At 37.8% G+C, this 23,740-nt stretch overlaps 1 protein-coding gene across 1 annotated transcript in view; it reads left to right on the top strand.

The window, feature by feature from the left end:
• The window catches only part of MRPL1 (mitochondrial ribosomal protein L1), a 92,276-nt gene that overhangs the window by 26,288 nt on the left and 42,248 nt on the right, over positions 1-23,740 (top strand). The window contains exons 4-6 of the mRNA XM_010384576.2: positions 373-456; positions 3,141-3,212; positions 10,064-10,175. Coding sequence (XP_010382878.1) covers positions 373-456; positions 3,141-3,212; positions 10,064-10,175 — 268 coding nt within the window. The remainder of the gene's footprint in view (positions 1-372; positions 457-3,140; positions 3,213-10,063; positions 10,176-23,740) is intronic.

Here is a 23,740-nt window from a genome sequence, read left to right as displayed (position 1 = left end):
TACTACTGCTGGGGAAGATGTTATGCAAACACATTTCATAATATATGAGAGACTGTGATGAATGATGTAGAGATAGAAGCCAAGTGGCATGGGATTATGAAGCTGGAAAAAGATTTTAGTTTTTTATTCTCAAAAAAATATAATCTTGAAAAAGTTTCTTGAAAAAGAAATATAATCTCTTGTGCTTTAAATTGTAATCGATGAATAGTAATTCATGAATAGTAATCAATGAATAGTTCTGAATTAATGGAAGAATGTAGAGTAGAGTCAGAACACTGAAAACAAAACATGTCCGTTCTTGTTTTATATAGAGTATGTGAGAGACAGAAAAGATTAACTTTACATAATTATTTTTCCTTGTTGCGTGTTTAGAAAAACGTGGCTCCATTTACCAGTGTTCTTAGTTTGCCATACCCATTTGCTTCAGAAATCAATAAAGTCGCTGTATTTACAGAGGTAAGTAACTTCCATCAACTATTTATATCATTTAATTTTTTTAGAGATCACTTAATTATTATTATTTAGAGATCACTTAATTATTAACCAATGATTAGCACCCTGAATAAATGGAGTTAGAGAAAATCCTAACATTCACCTAGTCCTATTTTCCCCTTTTGGAGCTCAAAAGAGATGATTTGTTTGAGGTTATGTTATTAGCTTGAGAAAGAGCTAGATTAGAACATTAGTTTCATCATTACTAGAATGCTACATTATGTTTCTCACAAGAAACTGAAGAAAAGAGTGGAATTTATCAATTTATCCTACTAACTCCTGCTTTCTGTTCAAACTTTCCTCTCCAAATAACAATAAGATGATTTTATTTTATTTTTATTTTATTTTATTTTTTTATTATACTTTAAGTTCTAGGGTACATGTGCATAACGTGCAGGTTTGTTACATATGTATACTTATGCCATGTTGGTGTGCTGCACCCATCAACTCGTCAGCACCCATCAATTCATCATTTATATCATGTATAACTCCCCAAGGCAATCCCTCCCTCCTCCCCCCTCCCCATGATAGGCCCCAGTGTGTGATGTTCCCCTTCCCGAGTCCAAGTGATCTCATTGTTCAGTTCCCACCTATGAGTGAGAACATGCGGTGTTTGGTTTTCTCTTCTTGTGATAGTTTGCTAAGAATGATGGTTTCCAGCTGCATCCATGTCCCTACAAAGGACGCAAACTCATCCTTTTTTATGGCTGCATAGTATTCCATGGTGGATATGTGCCACATTTTCTTAATCCAGTCTGTCACAGATGGACATTTGGGTTGATTCCAAGTCTTTGCTATTGTGAATAGTGCCGCAATACCACAATGAGATACCATCTCACACCAGTTAGAATGGCAATCATTAAGAAGTCAGGAAACAACAGTTGTTGGAGAGGATGTGGAGAAATAGGAACACTTTTACACTGTTGGTGGGATTGTAAACTAGTTCAACCATTATGGAAAACAGTATGGCAATTCCTCAAGGATCTAGAACTAGATGTACCATATGACCCAGCCATCCCACTACTGGGTATATACCCAAAGGATTATAAATTATTCTACTACAAAGACACATGCACACGTATGTTTATTGCGGCAATAAGATGATTTTAAAGCAGTGGAACCATGTAGTGCTGTGGTGCCTTAGAAACCACAACTTTTAAAATAATCTAGTCTTTTTTTTTTTCTTTTTTGAGACAGAATCTTGCTCAGTCACCCAGCCTGGAGTGCAGTGGCGCAATCTCGGCTCACTGCAAGCTCCGCCTCCCAGGTTCATGCCATTGTCCTGCCTCAGCTTCCTGAGTCGCTGGGACTACAGGCGCCCACCACCACACCTGGCTAATTTTTTTTGTATTTTTAGTACAGAAATGGTTTCACCGTGTTAGCCAGGATGGTGTTGATCTCCTGAGCTCGTGATCCACCCGCCTTGGCCTCCCAAAGTGCTGAGATTACAGGCGTGAGCCACTGCACGCCTAGCCGAAAGTATCTAGTCTTTATAAAACTGTCCTGTATTTATAAATGTTTGTTTATAATGTGTTTATGAATTTCTTTTTTAATCATCCACAAATTGTAATTGTTCTGAATGTAATATCCCTGATTCTTTTAATTGAAAAGTGATGCATTCAGTTCTTTTTTGAGACAGGGTCTTGGTCTGTTGTCCAGGCTGGAGTACAGTGGTGCAGTCATACTCACTATAGCCTCAGACTCTTGGGCTCAAGCAATTCTCCTGCCTGCCTCAGCCTACTGAGTAGCTGGAACTACAGGTGCTAGCCACTATATTGCAGGCTAATGTTTTTTCTTTTTTGAGATGGAGTCTTGCTCTTGTTGCCCAGGCTGGAGTGCAATGGCGCCATCTCAGCTTACCGCAACCTCTGCCTCCCGGGTTCAAGTGACTCTCTTGCCTCAGCCTCCTGAGTAGCTGTGATTACAGGCATACACCACCACACCCGGCTAATTTTGTATTTTTAGTACAGACAATATTTCTCCATGTTGGTCTGGCTGGTCTCCAACTCCTGACCTTAGGTGATCTGCCTGCCTTGGCCTCAAAGTGCTGAGATTACAGGCCAGCATGGCAGGCTAATTTTTAAGATTTTTTTTTGTAGAGACGGGGGTCTCACTTTGTTGCCCAGGCTGGTCTGGAACTCCTGGCTTCAAGCGATCCTCTTGACTCAGCCTGCCAAAGTGTTGGGATTACAGGTGTGACTCACTGCACCTGGTCTGCATTTTCTTTTCTTTTTTTTTTGAGATGGAGTCTCACTCTGTCACTGAGGCTGGAGTGCAGTGGTGCAATCTCGGCTCACTACATCCTCCCCATCCTGGGTCCAAGGATTCTCCTGCCTCAGCCTCCTGAGTAGCTGGGACTACAGGTATGTGCCACCATGTCTGGCCAATTTTTGTATTTTTAGTAGAGACAGAGTTTTGCCATGTTGGCCAGGCTAGTCTTGAACTCCTGACCTCAGGGGAACTACCCGCCTCAGTCTCCCAAACTTCTGGGATTACCAGTGTGAGCTACTGCGTCCAGCCACATTTTCAATTACAAACAAAAGCTACAATTTGTACTTTGAACTGTGATATCATTTCTGACAACATACTTCAAAGCAGACTGAATATATTTAAAATTAATGACTGATGTTCAAACTGTGTTTTGATAGAATGCATCAGAGGTCAAAATAGCAGAAGAAAATGGAGCTGCATTTGCAGGAGGCACAAGTCTGATACAGAAGGTACAGTGTTGTTTTCATGTTCATTAGGTATAGAGATGATTCTCTTATCTTTGCCATTCATTGATTTATTATATGTGGAACACTAGTCTCATATCTTACAATAAATAGTAGGTCTTTATAAGAGCAGGAAAAAAATTTCCAACTTTTTTCAGTTTCAAAGTCAAGCTAGGAGACAATGATCCAGACAGTCTTATTGTGTGTGTGTGTGTGTGTGTGTGTGTGTGTGTGTGTGTGTTTGAGACAAGGTCTCTCTCTGTTGCCCAGACTAGAATATGGTGGTGCAATTATGGCTCACTGAAGCCTTGAACTCCTGAGCTCCTGAGCTCAAGCAATCCTCCTGCTTCAGCCTTCTGAGTAGCTGGGACTAAAGGTGCATGCCACTACACTCGGCTAATTTTTTTGTAGAGATGGGGTTCTTGCTTGTTGCCCAGGCTGGTCTTGAACTCTTGGCATCAAGAAATCCTCCTGCCTTGGCCTCCCAAAGTACTGGGATTACAGGTGAGAGCCACCACACCCAACCTCACACAGTCTGATATTGATTATATTTGACTTACATTATTGTGATTATTATTATTATTATTACTACTATTTTTTGCTTGCTTCTTTTTTGTCTATGAGAGTTTTGTGGATAGATAGGAAAGGGCAATGTGACTCTGGTTTTGAATGTAAGGTTTAAAATGAAATCCAAAAGGTCACGTGGATTTCATTGATACCCATGGACACCTCTGTTCATGTTTTGAAGATCACATATTTGTTTTTTTTTTTTTTTTGGAGTGAAGGTGTAATTCACTTAGTAGATCATGAAGTATGGTATCTGCCCTCTATAATGTTGATGCTTTTGGTTCCTGTTAATTTTTAGCTCCTAATCCTTTCAGAGTGGCATAGGCTCAGTATGGTAGCAACAAATGATTATATAGCCTGCCTTTAGAAAGTAACACAGCTTCCCTGGGCGCCGTGCCTCATGCCTGTAATCTCAGCACTTTGGGAGGCTGAGGTGGGAAGATCACTTGAGGCCAGGAGTTTGGGACCATCCTGGCCAACACGGTGAATCCCCACCTCTCCTAAAAATACAAAAATTAGCCAGGCGTGGTGGCGCATGCCTGTAATCCCAGCTACTTGGGAGGCTGAGGCACGAGAATCTCTTGAGGAGTTTGTAGTGAGCTGAGATTACGCCTACACTCCAGCCTAGGCAACAGAGTGAGACTCTGTCTCCAAAAAATTAATAAATAAAATAAATAAATAAATAAGAAAATAACGGAGCTTGGGGAGCCGCTTTGAAACCAAGGACTTTTTTTTTTTTTCCTTTTTAAGAGGTAGGAAGAAGAGGCATGGAGTTATTTCTGAAAATACAAAAGATTTTTCTTAGTGTTCTCTCTGAAAGTTTCTCCTCTAAATAAAATCATTTATGTTATGGATTTTTTTTTTAATTATTATACTTTAAGTTCTAGGGTACATGTGCACAACGTTCAAGTTTGTTACATATGTATGTATGTGCCATGTTGGTGTGCTGCACCCATTAACTCATCATTTACATTAGGTATATCTCCTAATGCTATCCCTCCCTCCTCCCCCAACCCCACGACAGGCCCTGGTGTGTGATGTTCCCCACCCTATCAATTCAACAAGAAGAGCCAACTATCCTAAATATATATGCACCCAATACAGGAGCACCCAGGTTCATAAAGCAAGTCCTTAGAGACCTACAAAGAGACTTAGACTCCCACACAATAATAATGGGAGACTTTAACCACCCACTGTTAACATTAGACAGATCAAGACAGAAAGCAAGAATATCCAGGAATTGAACTCTGCTCTGCAGCAAGTGGACCTAATAGACATCTACAGAACTCTCCACCCCACATCAACAAAATATATATTCTTCTCAGCACCACATCACACTTATTCCAAAATTGACCACATAGTTGGAAGTAAAGCACTCCTCAGCAAATGTAAAAGAACAGAAATTATAACAAACTGTCTCATAGACCACAATGCAATCAAACTAGAACTCAGGATTGAGATACTCACTCAAAACCGCTCAACTACATGGAAACTGAACAACCTGCTCCTGAATAACTAACTACTGGGTACCTAACGAAATGAAGGCAGAAATAAAGATGTTCTTCGAAACCTATGACAACAAAGACACAACATACCGGAATCTCTGGGACACATTTAAAACAGTGTGTAGAGGGAAATTTATAGCACTAAATGCCCACAAGAGAAACCAGGAAAGATCTAAAATTGACACCCTAACATCACAATTAAAAGAACTGGAGAAGCAAGAGCAAACACATTCAAAAGCTAGCAGAAGGCAAGAAATAACTAAGATCAGAGCAGAACTGAAGGAGATGGAGACACAAAAAACCCTTCAAAAAAATCAGTGAATCCAGGAACTGGTTTTTTGAAAAAATAAACAAAATTGATAGACCTCTAGCAAGACTAATAAAGAAGAAAAAAGAGAAGAATCAAATAGACACAATAAAAAATGATAAAGAGGATATCACCACCGACCCCACAGAAATACAAACTACCATCAGAGAATACTATAAACACCTCTACACGAATAAACTAGAAAATCTAGAAGAAATGGATAAATTCCTAGACACATACACCCTCCCAAAACTAAACCAGGAAGAAATTGAATCCCTGAATAGACCAATAATAGGGTCTGAAATTGAAGCAATAATTAATGGCCTGTCAACCAAAAAGAGTCCAGGACCAGACGAATTCACAGCCGAATTCTGCCAGAGGCACAAAGGAGCTGGTACCATTCCTTCTGAAACTATTCCAATCAATAGAAAAAGAGGGAATCCTCCCTAACTCATTTTATGAGGCCAGCATCATCCTGATACTAAAGCCTGGCAGAGACACAACAAAAAAAGAGAACTTTAGACCAATATCCCTGGTGAACATCGATGCAAAAATCCAATAAAATACTGGCAAACCAAATCCAGCAGCACATCAAAAAGCTTATCCACCATGATCAAGTGGGCTTCATCCCTGGGATGCAAGGCTGGTTCAACATATGCAAATCAATAAACGTAATCCAGCGTATAAAGAGAACCAAAGACAAAAACCACATGATTATCTCAACAGATGCAGAAAAGGCCTTTGACAAAATTCAACAGCCCTTCATGCTAAAATCTCTCAATAAACTAGGTATTCATGGGATGTATCTCAAAATAATAAGAGCTATTTATGACAAACCCACAGCCAATATCATACTGAATGGGCAAAACCTGGAAGCATTCCCTTTGAAAACTGGCACAAGACAGGGATACCCTCTTTCACCATTCCTATCCAACATAGTGTTCTGGCCAGGGCAGAAGTTCTGGCCAGGGCATTCAGCAGGATAAAGAAATAAAGGGTATTCAATTAGGAAAAGAGGAAGTTAAGTTGTCCCTGTTTGCAGATGACATGATTGTGTATTTAGAAAACCCCATCGTCTCAGCCCAGAATCTCCTTAAGCTGATAAGCAACTTCAGCAGTCTCAGGATACAAAATCAATGTGCAAAAATCACAAGCATTCCTATATGTTATGGAATTTTTGCTGGGGAGGAGGAAGTAGACAGGAAATAGTGACCTGAAAATTTATCCTTTGTCCCATATTCAAATTTTCATTTGGGTAACTTAACTGGACACATCCTTTGAGATACACAGCAGTGCTCATAGTTGGTTTTTTTCCCTCCCTTAAAAGTACTCTAAATTTGGTGAGGATTCTGGATTTTTAAAGAGGGTCTTCAGAGTGATTTTTGGTTGCAGAACTAGTGGAAAGTAGGAAGAGTATGTTTTAATACAGGTTCTAGGCCAAAGTCTGTGGTACCCAGTTCTTTCTGATGTATTATTAATTTTAATTAAAAAATTATTAAAACTTTTTTAATTATTAAAAAATAATCACAAATGTTTGGGAATTTGAGAATAGAGCTGAGTGTCTAGAATCAGAGAACTAATCTTGAGTTTGTATACAGCTTTCCATTTTCTTCTTGCAACCACAGAAGTTATCTTGTAGAACTATCATAGCCACTCCTCTGGTTCTTTTTTCTTTTTTTTTCTTTTCTTTTTTTTTTTTTTTTGAGACAGAGTGTCGTTTCATCACCCAGGCTGGAGTGCAGTGGGGTGATCTTGGCTCACTGCAACCTCTGCCTCCTGAGTTCAAGTGATTCTCCTGCCTCAGCCTCCCTAGTAGCTGAGATTACAGGTGCCTGCCACCATGCCCGGCTAATGTTTGTATTTTTAGTAGAGACGGAGTGTTGCCACATTGGCCAGGCTGGTCTCAAACTCCTGGCCTCAACTGATCTGCCCACCTCAGCCTCCCAAAGTGTTGGGATTATAGGCGTGAGCCACTGCTCCCGGCCAAGCCACCACGCCTGGCCTTTGGTTCTTAAATGTTAAGCAAGAAGTTACCTCTCAAGAAAGAAATGGTAATAGAGCAGAAAGTGTTATGAAGCTGTAAGTTCAGTAAATGAAACACATTTTTTAAAGTAACTCAAATAAGGAAGACAAAGACTTTTTAAAATTCTGTAGTATAGAAAATATTAACAGGTACAGAATTTCTCTTTAGGGCCCCAGTAGAGGGTCTGTTAATAGAGAGAGCATGCCACCTCTATTGGCATCATAGAATAAGTTTGCAAGTTACCCCATGGTGCCTTTTTAAAGCTAGTCCTTGTTATTTTTAGAAGGTATTCAGATTATGAAGTAATTTAATACAGTTTTGTAAATAATACTATGGCTGCAATTTTTTATACATACCTGTGTTTTTAAATTATCATTTTATTTAGCTCTGTAAAATGCGAAGTAGGATAAATATACATAGTCATTTCTTTTCTTTTCTTTTCTTTTTTCTTTTTGAGATGGAGTTTCGCTCTTGTTGCCCAGGCTGGAGTGCAATGACGCAGTCTCGGCTCACTGCAGCCTCTGCCTCCTGGGTTCAAGCGATTCTCTCTGCCTCCTGAGTAGCTGGGATTACAGGTGCCTGCCACCACGCCTAGCTAATTTTTTGTATTTTTAGTAGAGACGGGATTTCACTACGTTGGCCAAGCTGGTCTCGAACTCCTGACCTCAGGCGATCCAACCTGCCTCAGCCTCCCGAAGTGCTGGGATTACAAGTGTGAGCCACCGTGCCACATAGTAATTTCTTAGATAACACATTCATTTATTAAATTTATTTTACTTTATTTTGAAACATCACAGATATGCCTGGTTCTGAGTGATTTTAAAGTGAATTCGTATTTTTCCTTGTCTCTAAGAGCATGATTTCCAGCCACAGTTTTTTAATATTCCAAGATATAATCTTACTTACAGCATAACTTCCAAACATAATTTTAATTTAAAGGAACATGTCATAGAATTAGGATTGGAAAGTCTTGGAATAGAAATCTCACATACAGTTCTTTGACATTTAGAAATTGCCCCTGCTTTCCTATTTCCAGTGATGAGAGCCCTGGTTCTGGACCCACACTGCCTGTATTTCAGTTCTAGCTCTGTCTCTTAGGTGTGTACAGACTGACTCATCCTCCCCTGAGCCCTCAATTTTTTAAATCTGGAATGTGTGGTCAATATTGGTACCTGTCTCAAGGGTTGTGGTGAAGACTGGATGTTCTAAATTATATTAAACTTTTAGCAGAATGCTTGGCACATGAGAAGTGCCCATTTAATGTAAGTTACTGTTAAGGAGAGGAGAATATGTTATTTAAGGACTAAAAATTTGTACAAAGAATAGTAACAGAAGGATAAAATTCCATAGTCATTGCTTAATTTTGTCAGAATTCAAGTTTTTAATTCACTGTGTACCCCTAAATCAAGGCTTTGAATGGCATATTGTGGTAAGATTTAATACAAAGAGAATCATTGGTAAAATATTTCTTGCTCAGGCAGTGGCATGATCTTGGCTTACTGCAACCTCTGCCTTCCTGGCTTCAAGCTATCCTCTCACCTCAGCTTCCAGTTACCTGGGACTACAGACGTATGCTACCACACCCGGCTAATTTTTGTATTTTTTGTAGAGATGGGGTTTCACCTTATTGCCCAGTCTAATTTCAAACTCCTTAGCTCAATTGATTTGCCTGCCTTGACCTCCCAAAGTGCTGGGATTACAGGTGTGGAGTTTAAGTGGAGTATATTGTGTGTTTAAGTGAAGTATATTAAGTGGAGTTTAAGTGGAGTATATTGTAGTAGTATAATAGCTATTTTAGGTGCTTGTCTGAATTAATAAAAATGTTTTCTAAAAATTGAATATTAATTCCTTTGTTCTGAGAATGGATATAGAGTATGGATAATAAACTATAAATGAACTTGTCTTTGATCACCCCCTCTTCTTTTATTCTTAGTTATTGGTGGTAAGGAAATTTTCAGTTTCAGTTCTTTGTGAAAATAATTATAAATTCAGTTCTCTGATGCTCTAAATTTAGGAAGCTAGTGGTTGCTAGTGAGTTTGGCAGTTAGTGGTTATTAATTTTACATGTGATCTGTTGCAAAATTTTCAGCTTTTTTAGGTTTCTTCAGTTTTAATAAATATATGAATTTAACTTTGTGGGATTCTGTGAGCCATGCACACATTCATCGCTGTGTTTTAACTTGTGACACTTTTGCTTAACACAACCCAAAGGAAGAAACAATTATTATTATTTTTTTAATGGATGTGACTGTTTTTAAAGTAAAGGAAAATGTTTTGCTTCTGATGGTTTTTATACTTGGCAGGTGTATTTGTATGATCCTTGTGTTTGAAGAAAAGAATTGTGCTTAATGTCTGTTTTCTGAATTATAAAGGAAATGACTACATTGTACTTTTTCAGAACGATAAAGCTTTTCATCTCATCTGAGGTCACCTTTCTTTTTTTTTTTATTTTCAGATTTGGGATGATGAAATTGTTGTAGACTTTTATGTAGCTGTTCCAGAAATAATGCCTGAACTTAATCGATTAAAGAAGAAGCTGGGTAAAAGATTTCCAAAGGTTTCTCAAAGTAAGAGAATTCCTATTATTTCAATATCCTGTCGACAACTTTCTTGTGAACTTTGCTTAGTTAGGAAACAAAATTGTTCATATATATGTAGAATAAATAGTATGTCCTGGTATTTGAGTTTGAGTTCCAAGAACCTATGGGTTTGATTTTTTTTTTCCCTGCTTTGGCATTAATACTAGTAATCTAATATGATTTGAAAACCTAGTTACTTTATAATACCAGTTTTTAAAATTTAGATCAAAGTCTAGCTCTCAATTAGTGGAATGTATTATCCACTCAGTATATTATCATCATACTGTTTTATTGGCTTTCATCCCTGTTTATCAATATAATATGTATGCCCATTTATTTAAAAGTGTTAAACGTATGTATGAATATTGACCATATGCATGGCTCTGGAGGTAATTTCTCTTAAGAAGTTTTCTGCTTATGGATATTTTCTCCTTAAGAAATCGAATAAGAAAGTTAAGATCACTAAATAAGGAGCTATGTTATAAAGTGTGAGGTATTATATAATAAATTTAAGAAGTGCTAGGGGTGTTCAGTGGAGGTGGAGTTTACACATAGGTGGGGAATCAGGGAAGTCATCATAAAAGAGGTAACATTTAAACATAAATAAGGTAACAGTAATTGGATGAATTGATTGAGGAGAATATTATTTTAAGTAGAAGGAGTGAATTAATCATAAACACTAAGTCAGAAATCATAGGCCAGGTACAATATTAATTAGCTCTCTTTGACTATGGAGAATGGTACCCTTACATTGACATAGAAGAGAATAATGGGAAATGATGTTGGAAAGGTAGATTGATGTCGTATTGAGAAGAACTTTGAATGATGGGCTAATGAGCATGAATATCTGCATTCTGTATTCAGCAGGACTACCTTAGAAGTTTTTGAGATGGGAGTGACATAATCTGTTCTTTAGAGCTTTAATCTGGCAAGAGGTTTTAAGATAATTGAAATGAGAGACAGGGAAACCAGTTTGGGTGCAATGGCAAGAGACTAATAAGTGTAATGTTGAAGCTAAGGTCTTCATAACAAGACTGGAGTGAAGTGTATGAACATCAAGGATATTAAGACTTAGCAATTAATTAGGAATGGACAGGTTGAGGGGGAGAAAAGGAAGAGTCAAATGATACTGAGGTTTTTTAAGACTAGAGACCTCTCCTAATAAGTGCCATCATTAATAGAAATGGAGTGCATTTGGGAGGAAAAACAAGTTCACTTACTGACACAGTTTGTTTTAGGTAGTGCTGGATGTCTGGTATATTATTATTTCAAATAAAAATTTGTAGTGTAAACAGAACAAATGTTTTAAAATTGTGTTAGTAGGTTTGTCTCCAAATTTTAACTCTAGTTGAACTAAAAATATCCTGCTAAAATGTTTATATATCCTAGCCACTAACAACTTGTCTGAATTCTAGATCATGACCTGTAAATTAAATTCAAATGGACTTTCTAGTTCTTTTGTTGTGTTAGAGTTTTGTTTGATTATTTTTGATAGCATGCATTAAGTCATAAATATTTATTAGATTTTGAACTGGTGTCTGGCACTTTTTATTAGCGATTTCCCTTACCGCAGTATCTGTTATCATGGAATCCAGTTTATATTCTCTCTTAAGTAAGACCTAAAACTGAACATATTTTAAAAATTAAACCAAAATTGCAGTTGAATTTGATGAAAATATTTCTCATAAATTTTTTGTGTTTAATTAAATTCAAGCTCAAATCAGAGCAAAACAAACAGTACTAAATATAGTCAAAACCAAAAATGAATACTAATATATTTGTATTCTAGATATCTAGCTCCTTGCTTTCCATGATGAACTGATTTTTAAGAGACATTAATTTTGTCACTTTTGCTACTTTATCCATTCTCTGCATAACCCTTTTAACTTCTTTTTTTTTTTTTAGCCTTGAGGGCTTTTTGTTTTTTCTTCCCATAGTCATCTCAATATTTGGAACATTTTTTAGTTTTCAAATAACTTATTTCTTTATTCCAAATAATAACTTTCCTAATAAAATGTCTATTAGTGAGCTTTACTTTATTTCTCCTTTCATAATGAATTACAACTTCACATATCATGGTCAAGTACCTAAGTATGTTTTTCCCCTCCTATTTGCTTAGGCACCTTGAGAGAAGAGATGGACCTTTTCCCTTCTCTGACACCTTCTTTTCACCCCAACATGATCTGTTTAATGGCACTAGTAAAATATTTGTGTTCTTTAAACATGAAGACAAACGATTAACCTGTCAAAAATGTTAAACGGAATACGTGAGATGTGCATTAGAGCAAATGAAGCTTCTATTATGCATTTTCAAAGCTCATTCAGATTCTTGTTTAAGAACATTTGATTCCCCCTATATCCAACAAAAGTCTTCAGTGTGAAATAGAAATTACATTTTGAGCAAGTGGAGAAAATTAAAAAACAAGCTCCTGCAGCTGAGCTCATTAGTTTCCCATTTCCAGTTTTACTAATGGGAGTGGGCGTGTGTACATTTTGCAGCTTGCTTAATGCTGCAGTTTTATTCATTTTATTTTAATTGCTTACATAACTGTAGGCAAGTTCTTTATTTTTCAAATGCACATTTGGCTTGTTTTCTCAATATTTCTTTTTTGTTTTATTAAAAAAATTAAAACCTGTTTTTTAAAATTCCTTCTAAGAAATTTGATTTTATTTTGCTTATCGTCTGGCTTCCTCCCCAATATAAGTACCCTCTGTAATTCTTTCATCTCTAATATAGATATGTTTTGTTAATGGAAACTTTTTTATTTATAGTCTTATTTATAAATTAGCATTTAGAAACCAAAAATGCTAGTGTGAAAAATATCTTTTTTTTTTTTTTTGAGACAGAGTTTTCCTCTGTCGGCCAGGCTGGAGTGCAGGGGCGCAATCTTGGCTCACTGCAACCTCCACCTCCTGGGTTCAAGTGATTCTGCCTCAACCTCCCAAGTAGCTGCGATTACAGGTACTTGCCACCATGCCCTGCTAATTTTTGTATTTTTAGTAGAGACATGTTGGCCAGGCTGGTCCTGAACTCCTGACCTCAGGTAATCTGCCTGCCTCAGCCTCCTAAAGTGCTTAGCCTCCCAAAGTGCTGGGATTACAACGTGAGCCACCGTGCCCAGCCAAACAAAAGTCTTGACTTAACCTGTGATAGGTACTGTGGCATATATGGGAGCAGTTAAATTCTTTTATACTGTACTAAGTTATTGTCAGGTAAGAGAGAAAGGGACATGATTAGAAAATCAGAATTACACTAGTGTGGATTCCTCTTAACTTCTAACTCTTAGAATTGAACACTAGTGCTCCACTCGATGTCTTGTCCAAAGGATATCCCAGCAAACTTGTCCGAAAGATATTCACATCTTCTGAGCAGGACACTGCTTTCTGTAAGGAAGTTGGTGTTATATCATACTTGAGACTCATGGATATTAAAGTTCTTGTAATGTGTAGTATTTTTAACTCTTAGAATAATATCTTGTACTTCTGGGTTTTGTTTGCATTATTGGAACAATCAGAAGTTTTGGCTATATAAGGGAAAATACCAAAACAGAGAATTTTTGCAAGGTAATGAATTTGATTTTTTTCTAAATTTCTGCCCCTTCACATATTAGTTTAAAAACTATCCATGTATGAAAGACTCCATTAATAATTAGGTACTATTACAATTGTTATAGATGAATTATGGATCTATTGCAGCTGGTTCTGTTATGCTTTCCTTTGCTTCCTTTACTTCAGCCATGGTGGCCTCCTTGATCTTCCTCATACATACTTAGTGCTCTCCCTCCTCAGGTCTTTGGATTTACAGTTGCATGGGTCTGTAGTAGTACTGTTTGGTTACTTGCCTTACTCACTTTCTCATTTGAACATCATCTAAACAGAGAGACCTTGCATGACCATTCTATATAAAATATTACTCCCACTTCCTATTATCACTAAATGTCATTATTATGCTTTTGTATTCATTTTAGGACATATCACTCTCAGCATCTTTTTGTGTGTGTGTGTGATGTGTGTTCAGTTCCTCTCATTAGAGCAAGGATGGTTTTGTTTTGTCCACTGCTACATTCCCATTGCCTAGAATATAGTACCTGGAAAATAGTATGTACTCTACAAATATTTGAATGAATGAATGAACGTTTAATACGGTACTCATTCAGTTGGTAGAAGATATAGGATTAAACTGTAATTTAAAAATGGAGTATACAATTTTTTTTTTTTAAGACAGAGTTTCACTCTCACCCAGGCTGGAGCACAGTAGTGCATTTTGGCTCACTGCAACTTCCCCCTCCTGGGTTCATACAATTCTCCTGCCTCAGCCTCCCGAGTTGCTGAGATTACAGGTGTGCGCAACCATGCCCAGGTAATTTTTTTTGTATTTTTAGTGGATACGGGGCTTCACCGTGTTGGCCAGGCTGGTCTCAAACTCCTGACCTCAAATGATCCACCTCCCTCAGCTTCCCAAAGTGATGAGATTACATGTGTGAGCCACCGCACCCAGCTTGGACTATATATACTTTATCGATTTTTTTTATTAGAATAATAGTATTTATAGTAGTCAGTATCTACTAGGTGCCAAGCCTTGGGTGTGATAGCAGTGAACAAGACAAAGTTCTTGTGGTCATAGAACTAACAGTTTTGTTTTCTGCAGTAGAGAAACTGGTTTAACTTTTAACAGTTACTTATGCTCAGATTTTTTTTTTCCTTTCTTTTTTCTTTTTTTTTTTGAGACAGAACCTCACTGTGTCACCCAGGCTGGAGTGCAGAGGCACGATCTTGGCTCACTGCAACCTCTGCCTCCTGGATTCAAGTGATTCTCCTGCCTCAGCCACCAGAGTAGCTGGGACTACAGGCGTGTACTGCCACACCTGGCTAATTTTTTTTTTTTTTTTTTTTTGTATTTTTAGTAGAGACAAGATTTTGCCACGTTGGCCAGGCTGGTCTTGAACTCATGAGCTCAAGTGTTCCGCCTGCTGCGGTCTCCGAAAGTGCTGGGATTACAGGCATGAGCCACTGTGCCTGGCCACTTATGCTCAGATTTCTTTAAACAAACAAAAAGCAAATCACAACCCCCCCGCCCCCGCACCTTCATTTGATTCAACTATCCTTTCTAGCTGCAATCTTAGTTTTTTATGTTGTTTTATATTAAGTTTTTCAAATAATGTTCTTCAGAAATTGGCTTCATTTTCTTACTAAGCATTAGTATTCCTTACAGCTTTTTCTTCCATAATTTAGCTAAAATATTGCTCTCTCAATTATCACAGGTTTTTCTTTTGCCATATTCAAAGGTCTGTTCTTAGTTTTCTCAGTTTCTTGAAACTTCTTTCAGGAGGTAACGTATGCAATCCTAACTCAGCTCTTTCCTAACTATTTCTTAACTTTGTTTTCCTTGATTAAAAAAAAGAAAAGAGAAGGTATATTAGGAGGAAATACTTGATTGTATAGTATAGGTTATGTTCATTATGGAAATTGAATAGAGAATTAAAGGAAAAGAAAGTGAAAGGAAGAAAGAAAATGAAGAAAGATAGAAGAACCTAAAAACACGGAGAAAAGTGAAAGTGGAGAAAGAGGAAGGCAGTTATAAAGCAGTAAGGGGTAGCAAAGCCCTAGAAATAGCAGTGATGATTTAACATTTGGCTGTATTGAAAAGCAGAGTAGAATAGCGGTTAGCATAGATCTCTCTTTGTCTTGAGTTTGTCACTTACTGTGACCTTGAGCAACTTTTTAACATTTTGTGCCTTTATTCATCTACAAAATGAGTTTCATTATAACATGCATCCCATACTGTTTTTGTGATAATGTATGAAACACAAGCTGGGTACATAACATGTGATGTGTGGGCCATTATGATTATCATTATCATTAGCTCCCTATCATTCCTAAAGTAACTATTCATTCTCCACAATTACTTTAGGAGAAACTATTCTTTTTCATGTATTTATATATCACCTTCATAACTTATTTGTTGAATAAGCAGATAATTATTGGCATGCCTACTTAGTACTGAGGATTGAAAAATAAAGTGAAAAGACATTTTCTGTCTTTAAGAAGATAAACACTGAGGGGAGAGAGATGAGAGCAAACTGCTGCACTAAAATGCAATAAGTTTATTGGTAGAAAATGTACAAAGTATGTAGAGGAATGAGGGACTGCTTTGTAGAATGAGATTATGTAAAGAAGATTGCAGTTGAGAGGTAAGCATGAATAGGCATTTGCTTTCCCTACATGAATCAGGCAGAGGAAATGGCCATTTTACATATACAAAAGTATGAGAGAGCCAGTTGTGTTCAGGAAATTATAAGCAGCTTTCTATCATTTGGTATATAAAATGTTATCTGATGCTGGTGGTCAATGGGGTTAGACAGTGATAGACAGTGGGCCAGGTCACAGTGGGCTTTGTGTGCTATACCATGGAGATTAGATTTTATCCTCTTTGCAAATAGGAGCCATTGAAAACTTTAGCTCAGAAGAATGATGTAAGATTTGCTTATCAGAATGAGTATTGTGGGAACTGTATAAATGGCAGGGTAGCCATATGAGGATGGTGAAACTTTAAGAACAGAGACCAGTGAGGAGTTGATTGCAGTAATCCGGGTAAAAGATGCAGAAGGAAAGAGTCTGGTAGTGGCAGTGAAGACAGATGAGGAAGGATGTTGTTGGATATTAAGAATTAGAATTAACAGGAGTTATTGATTAAATGTAGGGGGTAAGGGAGGGGGAGGAATCTAGAATGATTTCCTAATTTTGATCTTGAGTAGCCTAGTAAATACTATTTTAAATATGAATGCACAGGAAGTAAAGCAGGTTTGGGTATGACAATAGTACTACAAGGTGAAGGAGTCAAGGAGGTAGATAAGCTGGCGCAACTTTATTTTGTATTAACATGAAGCATTAACAGTATTAATATGAAGTAGGTTGTGGTAAGTATGCACATTGTACTCCCTAGAGCAAGTAAAACGTACTCACACAAATAAATATAGCTTAAAACTATAAATAGGGGAATAAAAATGATATGCCAAATTTTTTTTATTTAATAAGCCTGTAAAGGAGGAACAGAAGAACAAATAAGATGAAACAAATAGAAAACTTATATCAAAATAAAGACCTAAATTCAGCCATATAAATAGTTATGATAATTGGAAATGGACCATACACTCCAAAAGGCAGAGATTGTAAGATTTTTTTAAAAAACCAACTATGTGCTGTCTACAAGAGACACATGTTATATTCAAACACACAAATAGGCTGAAAGTAATATGGTGGATAAAGATATACCATAAAAACTGTAAGCATTAGAGAATTGGATTCTATATCCAACTGATATCCCAGCTAGGATATAGATATCCTAGCTGATATCTATAAAATACCCAACAACAGCAAATGTTGTTTGGTGTTGAACATTCACCATGGTAGACTATTTGCTGAGTTATAAGGCAAGTCTTAATATATTAAGTCTTAAATTTATGAGTGTAAAAGAATTGAAGTTACATACATATGTGTTCTGATTGCAGCTGAGTTAAATTAGAAATCAATAACCATGAAAAATCTCCAAATACATTAAAATGAAAAAGCCCACTACTAAATAACTCATTGATCAAAGAAGAAATCAAAGACTGTCTTACACTGAATGATACTGAAAACTCAACATGTCAGAACTTGTGGGATGCAGCTGAAGCAGTATTTAGAAGGAAATTTATAGTTTTAAAGGCTGAACTAGCTGGGCACATTGGCATATGCCTGTCATTCCAGCCACTTGAGAGACTGAGATGGGAGGATCCCTTGTGGCTAAGAGTTCAGGGTAGCAGTGCATTATGATTGTACCTGTGCATAGCCACTACAGTCTAGCCAGGGCAACATAGTGAGACCCGCTTTCTAAAAAAAAAAAAAAAAAAAAAAAAAAAAAAACATTTTGGCAATAATAACTCTCAGAATACTAGAAATGTGAGTGAAATTCCTCAACTTGACACAGCACATCTGTGAAAAAGCAACATTCTTAATGGTGAGATCATTGAGAAGGAATGCTTTCTACCTAAGATCAGGAACAAGGCAAAGATCTCTGCTGTCAAAGCTTATGTTCAACATTGTACTGGAGGTCAGTGAAATAAAGGACATACATAAGGGAAAGGAAAAAATAAATCTTTTTTTATTCCCAGATAATACTAAGCTATTTTAGTAAGTGAATTCTAATTAGTGAATTTAACGAGGTTATAGGATACAAAGTCCGTGCATGAAAATCAACGGTATTTCTATATGTAACCAACCTACAATCAAACTGAAATTTCTAAAACAGTTCCATTTACATGACCATAAAGAAATAAAAATATTTAAGAGGAAATTTGACAGAAGTGTGTAAGACCTTTCATAGAAAATGTAAATGTTGCTGAAAGTTAATAGAGGGATATACCATAGTGGTGGATTTGAAAGCATATTATTAAGATAAGCTTATTTTTTCTATAGATTGAATGTAATCCCAACCATACTCCCAGAAAACTTAAAAAAAAAAAAAAACCGCATTTTCATGTTTAAATGGAAATACAGAGAACCTAGAATGGAAAAAATGATTTTAGGCTGGGCACAGTGGCACATTCACACCTGTAATCCCAGCACTTTGGGAGGCCGAGGCAGGAGGAATTCAAGACCAGCCTGGGCAAAATAGCAAGACCAATCTCTACTTAAAAAAAAAAAAAAAAATCAACTGGGTGTGGTGGCATGTGCCTGGAGTCCCAGCTACTTGGGAGGCCGAGGTGGGAGGACTGCTCGAGCCCAGGAGATTGAGGCTGCAGTGAGCTGAGATCATGCCACTGTAGTCCAACCTGTGACAAAGCAAGACTGTCTTAAAAAAAAAAATTGGCCGGGTGTGCTGGTTCACACCTGTAATCCCAGCAGTATGGGAGGCTGAGGCAAGTGAATCACTTGAGGTTGGGAGTTTGAGACCAGCATGGCCAACATGGTGAAACCCCATCTCTACTAAAAATACAAAAATTAGCTGAATGTGGTGACACATGCTTGTAATTCCAGCTACTTGGGAGGTTGAGGCAGGAGAATCACTTGAACCCAGGAGGTGGCAGTTGCAGTGAGCCGGGTTTGCACCACTGCACTCTAGCCTGGGTGATGCAGTAAGACTCTGTCTCAAAAAACAAAAAAAAAATTTAAAAGAGAAAATGATTTTTAAAAGGAAGAACACAGTTTGAGATGTAAGACTTTATCATAGAGCCATAGTAATCAAGACAGTGTGGTATGGTATAAAGGATAAATGAATATAGTTCAAACATTGAGGTTCAGAAAATGAACCAAAACTTATATGGTCAACTGATTTTCAGCAAAGGTGTCAGGGTTATGTGGAAAAAGAATAATTTTTTCAATGAATTGTGCTGAAATAACTGGATAAGTCTTTCCTCACATCAAACACAGAAATTAACCCAAAATGAATCATAGACCTAAATGTAAAAGATAAAGTCATGAAATTCTAGAAGAAACTTTTCTAGGAGAAAATCTTCATGGTGTTGGATTAAGTAAATATTTCTTAGGACACAAAAAGCATGAGCTATAGAAGAAAAAATTACTAATTTGGACTTAATCAAAATTAAAAATTTTTGCTCATGGATAGATACCCCTAAGAAAATGAAAAGGCAAGTCATAGATTGGGAGGAAATATTTGCCACACATAGCTCTGACCAAGAACCTGTATCCATAATAGATAAAGAACTCATAACTCAGTAAGACAGTCAACCTAATTTTTTAAAAAAGGGGCAAAAGAGTTGAGTAGGTATTGTAGAAAAGAACATATGTGGCCAGGCGCAATGGCTCATGCCTGTAATCCCAACACTTTGGGATGCTGAGGCAGGCGGATCACCTGAGGTCAGGAGTTCAAGACCACCCTGGCCAACATGGTGAAACCCTGTTTCTACTAAAAATACAAAAATTAGCTGGATGCAGTGGCGCACACCTGTAATCCCAGCTACTTGGGAAGCTGAGGCAAGAGAATTGCCTGAACCCGGGAGGCAGAGGTTGCAGGGAACTGAGATCACACCACTGTACTCCAGCCTGGGCGACAGAGTGAGACTCTATCTTGAAAAAAAAAAAAAAAAAAAAGAATATATGTAATTGGCCATTAAACAGATGAAATAATACTAAACATTTTGGTCATTGGAGAAATGCAAATTAGACAAAGAAGAAAGAATATATAAGGTCAAAGGAAGGAATTTTTATTTGTGTTTTAGGATGGAACTACCTTAAAAACTAAAATCTACATCATCTTCAATCTATCACCTTTTTTCTGGTTCCTTTTTTCTAACTATACAAATGTATATATTTTTTGATATTCCATCAGACCTTCACTTTAGCATGTTTTAATGCAGAACTATTTCTCTTTTCTTCTTGAGTCCAGTTCTTTCTCTCTTCATTACCGTTACATCATCAATATGATATCAGGCTCTAAATTATGAAGTCCTTTTTTGTTTATTCTTCCAGGAGACATTTGTCCTGTTTACTCCTTACTAATAATTTGTCTGCATCTAGGTAGAGATATCAAGTTGGGGGTTGGAAATCATAAGGGAGATTGTGGCTGGAGATAAAAATTTAGAAATTAGCAGTGGTTAGATGGTATTTAAAGCCACATGTCTGCACGAGATCAGTTAGGGAGGTGTGCATGGATAGGATAAGAGAAGCAACATGACTGATCCCTCAGGTAGTTCAACCTTTGGAAGGCAGGTAAGTGAGGGTGGGTGGCTCAGCCCTTAAAATGAGATGAAATAGCCAGTGAGAATCGTGTTTCAGAGGACAAGTCAAGATACTGTAGGAAGAGAACAGATTACGCTGTGAACTGCTGCTAGTAGGTCAAGTCAGAGGAACACTGAGAAGTGACTACTGGATTTGCCAATGTGAAGGTTACTGAAGTAGGTATAAGAGAAAATAGAAGGAGAGGAAATAGAGATGGCTTTTTTTTGAGAACTTACATTAAGAGGAATGTTGGGTGGTAACTGGAAGGCAACATAGGAGACTTGTTTATTTTATTTTGAAAACGAAGATTTTATAGCAAGGTTGTAAGCTAATGAAGATTGTCTAGGGAAGCAGGGAAAAATCGACAATGTAGAGGAAAGAAGGGAGGAGCAGTGTCCTTTTATGGGTGAGTAGAAGTAGGGGTGAGCACAGAAATGAAGAGGAATGGCCTTTGTTAGGGGCATAGACAGTTCACCCATAGTGACAGGAAGGCAGGCAGTGTGGTGGGCTTAGATTTAGGTAAGTCACTAAATAATTCTTGAGCTTTTATTATGTACAAGGCACTGTTCTTATGAAAACAAACTTAAAAAATATATTTAAGTTTGGAAATTTAAATAGAGATATAGATGGTTTAACCAGGTATCTGTTTTTTGTGTACCACCATTAGCATCTTACTGTTTACTAGTATACAATTTTATCATACTGTTTAGTACTCAGTTACATCAGACTGTGATATTGAAAAAACTTCGTATTTTTTAGTAATTATTCATTTGTATATCCATTATCTTTCCAATTAGACTGTAAATTGCCCATGGGTAGTTGCTTTCACTTATAGCTGTAGTGCTCCTGAGCCAAATGAACAACTACTGAGATAATCCTAGGAGTAATGTATGCTGAGGGTATGCCGTGCTGTCTATGTAATGAGTTCTTCACATTGACTCATCTGTGGAAGACTTGCTTGAGCATGGTGGGAGTGGTGTCTCTTCAGTGGCACAGTCTTCGTTCTATATCTTACCCTTTAAATAATTCACATTTTTCTGTGCATAGAATTAAAATTTCAAGTTAAGTTATGGTATAGTGGAATATACTGTATTTTTGTTTATTAAATTTGTGTTAAAATGATCATAACCAAATCTTAGGAGAGTAATAGTTTATTTTATAGTCTCCTGTATGATCCTTTGAAAATTCTTTTTTTTTTTTTTTGAGACGGAGTCTCGCTCTGTCACCCAGGCTGGAGTGCAGTAGCCGGATCTCAGCTCACTGCAAGCTGTGCCTCCTGGGTTTACGCTATTCTCCTGCCTCAGCCTCCCGAGTAGCTGGGACTACAGGCGCCCGCCACCTCACCTGGCTAGTTTTTTTTTTGTATTTTTTAGTAGAGAAGGGGTTTCACCGTGTTAGCCAGGATGGTCTCAGTCTCCTGATCTCGTGATCTGCCCGTCTCGGCCTCCCAAACTGCTGGGATTACAGGCTTGAGCCACTGCGCCCTGCCAGATCCTTTGAAGATTCTTAATTTGTATCCTGATTCCATTTTTCTCCTTACTATGTTTAGTTGCATCCCTTTCTCTACCCTAATGGGACAAAGTGACATTAGAATCCAATAAATTGTTTCAGTTCTTAATTATTTTCTCATGCCTCTTTCTCTCTTTCTCTCTCTCTCCCTCCTTTCCCCCCTCCCTCCCTCTCTCTGTCTCCCTTCTTCCCTGCCTCCCTTTCTCCCTCCCTCCCTCTGTCCATGTCTCCCCTCCCTTTCTCCCCTCCCCTCCCCTCCCGTCCCCTTCTTGAAGGAGTCTTGCTTTGTTGCCCAGGCTGGAGTTCAGTGGCACGATCTCAGCTCACTGCAACCTCCTCCTCCTGGGTTCAAGTGATCCTCCTGCCTCAACCTCCCAAGTAGATGAGTTTACAGGCATGCACCACCACCCCAGCTAATTTTTGTATTTTTAGTAGAGATGAGGTTTCGCCATGTTGGCCAGACTGGTCTCGAACTCCCAGCCTCAAGTAATCTGCCCGCCTCAGCCTCCCAAAGTGCTGGGATTAGAGGCATGAGCCACCATGCCTGACCTCTCAGGCCAGTTTCTTTCTTTTCTTTGAGACAGAGTCTTGCTCTGTTGCCCAGGCTGCCAGGCTGGAGTGCAGTGGCTCAGTCTCAGCTCACTGCAACCTCTGCCTCCCAGGTTCAAGTGATTCTCCTGTCTCAGCCTCCTGAGTAGCTGGGATTACAGGTGCCTGCCACCATGTCTGACTGTAGAAACTCATGCCAGTTTCTATAACCATTTGTGTAATAATGAGCTACCTCTACAGTGTATCATTCATTATGATATTGTTTCCACTGTTAAATGTTTCTGCTTTTTAGTTTTTTTTTTTTTCCACTTCTTTATGGTAGGTAAAAGGTTCTTAAAAGATTTCAAGACTGTACTGTTATTATTATTATTTTTTTTGACAGAGTCTCACTGTGCCGCCTAGGCTGGAGTACGGTGGCACAATCTCGGCTCACTGCTACCTCCACCTCTCGAGTTCAAGCAATTCTCCTGCCTCAGCCTCCCAAGTAGCTGGGATTACAGGTGTGCGCCACCATATCCAGCTAGTTTTTGTATTTTTAGTAGAAACAGGATTTCACCTTGTTGGCCAGGCTGGTCTTGAACTCCTGACCTCAGGTGATCTGCCTGCCTCGGCCTCTCAAAGTGCTGGGATTACAGGCGTGAGCCATCATGCCTGGCCGATGTTATCTTTTGCCATAGTTTATTTTATAGATTTGATTTTATTATGTCATCTGTGTTTTTAATGTATGCTATATATTATTATTACATATACTTATGTATTAGTTATCCATAGTGGTGCAA

This window comes from Rhinopithecus roxellana, chromosome 2 (assembly GCF_007565055.1).
Source record: "Rhinopithecus roxellana isolate Shanxi Qingling chromosome 2, ASM756505v1, whole genome shotgun sequence".
Taxonomy (NCBI): Eukaryota; Metazoa; Chordata; class Mammalia; order Primates; family Cercopithecidae; genus Rhinopithecus; species Rhinopithecus roxellana.
The sequence above is the reverse complement of the archived record's forward strand: the minus strand, read 5'-3'. Positions and strand labels throughout refer to the sequence as shown.